General features: G+C 33.4%; 1 protein-coding gene across 1 annotated transcript in view; it reads left to right on the top strand.

The window, feature by feature from the left end:
* Positions 1 to 399, top strand: part of LOC112505322 — a gene marked incomplete at its 3' end in the record, with an annotated part of 1,860 nt that extends 1,461 nt beyond the window's left edge. The window contains exons 2-3 of the mRNA XM_025109248.1: positions 9 to 217; positions 268 to 399. Coding sequence (XP_024965016.1) covers positions 9 to 217; positions 268 to 399 — 341 coding nt within the window. The remainder of the gene's footprint in view (positions 1 to 8; positions 218 to 267) is intronic.
* Positions 400 to 1,882: the final 1,483 nt, after the last annotated feature.

The raw sequence follows: 1,882 nt of genomic DNA, 5'->3' as shown, positions 1-1,882 counted from the left end.
GATTGCAGCTAATTTTCTTCGTGTGACGGACTTTCTGCCTATTTACGCTGCAAATACACGGTTAGGTAGTTTCACGAAGGGGCAACCAACATTCATCGTCTCGGATGATCTCGAAGGATCGCTCCCRCCGTCTATTTCTACGATTTCAAAATTCAACACTCTTGGCATTCCTGTTGGTGATATTGAGGTTCTGGAAGTGAGCATTGGTGAACAAGAGGTATTTTGAACACTCTTGTTGCATGAACTTTCTGGTGGTAAATTTTTCAGAGCTTAGCTCAACTGGCAATAAAGTTTGATTATTTAGGRTTTTTTACGGAGGTCACCGGTTCGAGTCCTACAAGGTCACTGGGATTTTCCTGGTTGGCTGTTCAGTTCTTTACGGCCTTGGGATTAGCCGAGGTGCGTGCAAGTTAGACCGAACACCCACGTTTAACAAAAAGAAATTCTAGTACTAACGTAGAGAATAGAGAGAGAACGAACTATAGATTGAGAAAGTCACAACTTCTTACATACGCCACACACTACAAAAAGATGGGCGTTTTGGGATGCTGAACTGTCCTTGGACATCTTAATAGAGTATTTAATGAGATTATTATATAAAATCATACAGTTTCTTTTATTTTCAGTTCTATTATTTACTGTTTATACATCTAACCGAACATCTGTATTTATTTGATTATGTAGGCACTTTCGATTCTAAAAGCTTCTCTCACTTCGACATCAACTTTAACCGATTGCCTCTATGCATTTACGAAGGCATAACAATAGACTTAGAAGGTATAAATTGATCTATGACGGATATGATCATGACATTKAAGGTCCAGTTTCGTTTGCAGAAATGAAATGGATTTGGGGGATTTAGATTTCAAATCTACTATTTATCAGTTATTGTAAACAAATCTGTTATAGAAGTTGAGTTGGTTTTATATTTCGAAAAAGTCAAATATTCTTATCTATTTTGTTCTAAACAAAATTTATCAGTTCTGGTTACAAGTATGATATATTTACTCCATCGATATATGATTTTGTGAATTTGATATTAAAAWTTTTAGGAATTTTAGCACGTCGTGTTCTCTTTAGTTTTGGGCATTTATTTATGCAATTCCACATAGGGGTGTACGCGTGTTGRGTTGGGCGGTTTACAACAATTTTACAACCCAACCCAATTATGGCGGTTTGGAAAAATCTCAAACCAACCCAACCCAATCCATTCAAAAGTATAACCCAACCTAACCCTTGCGGGTTGGGTTGGGTTGGCCGGTTAGTAGTTACATAATTTAACGAATAAAATAATTCATAAAACTTAAGTTTATGGACCACACTGTAAAGCGTCCTCTCTAAAAAGGTTACAATAGGTTTATTGTACGTTTTTGGACGTTTCAACWAGTGTTTTAGAATGATCTTTAAATAATATGTCGTATTAGTTATTTTATAGAAATATTTTGAGAAGTGTCTCGTAAACTCATCTATTTATAGAACACCTATGTTCATATGACAATTTTTCAAGTCGTGTTATATAAAATAACTAACACGACACTTTATTTTAAAGGCATCATAGGATTTGTTAAGACGTCCAAAATCATCCTATAAACATATTGTAACTCTTTTAGATAAGACATTTTTCTAATGTAACTCTTTAAAAGCATCATAGATTGATGGATTCGTCCATCAAATATCTATCATTATCATTCATATTCTCCAACATACCAATTTGTTGTTGCTGCAAAAAAAAAAAATTCAATAATTTTTCTTATTAGTTAGATTATTTGTCATCATTCTTTCATCGTGAATCTCTTTTTGCTAACCTATACGTTTAGCTAAAGTGAAACAAAACATAATATCAATAAAAATTATATAAAATTTATACATTATTAATATATAT

Source organism: Cynara cardunculus, unplaced genomic scaffold (assembly GCF_001531365.2).
Source record: "Cynara cardunculus var. scolymus isolate 2C unplaced genomic scaffold, CcrdV1 Un_Scaffold_9740, whole genome shotgun sequence".
Taxonomy (NCBI): domain Eukaryota; kingdom Viridiplantae; phylum Streptophyta; class Magnoliopsida; order Asterales; family Asteraceae; genus Cynara; species Cynara cardunculus.
This window is presented reverse-complemented; position numbering and strand designations above follow the sequence as displayed.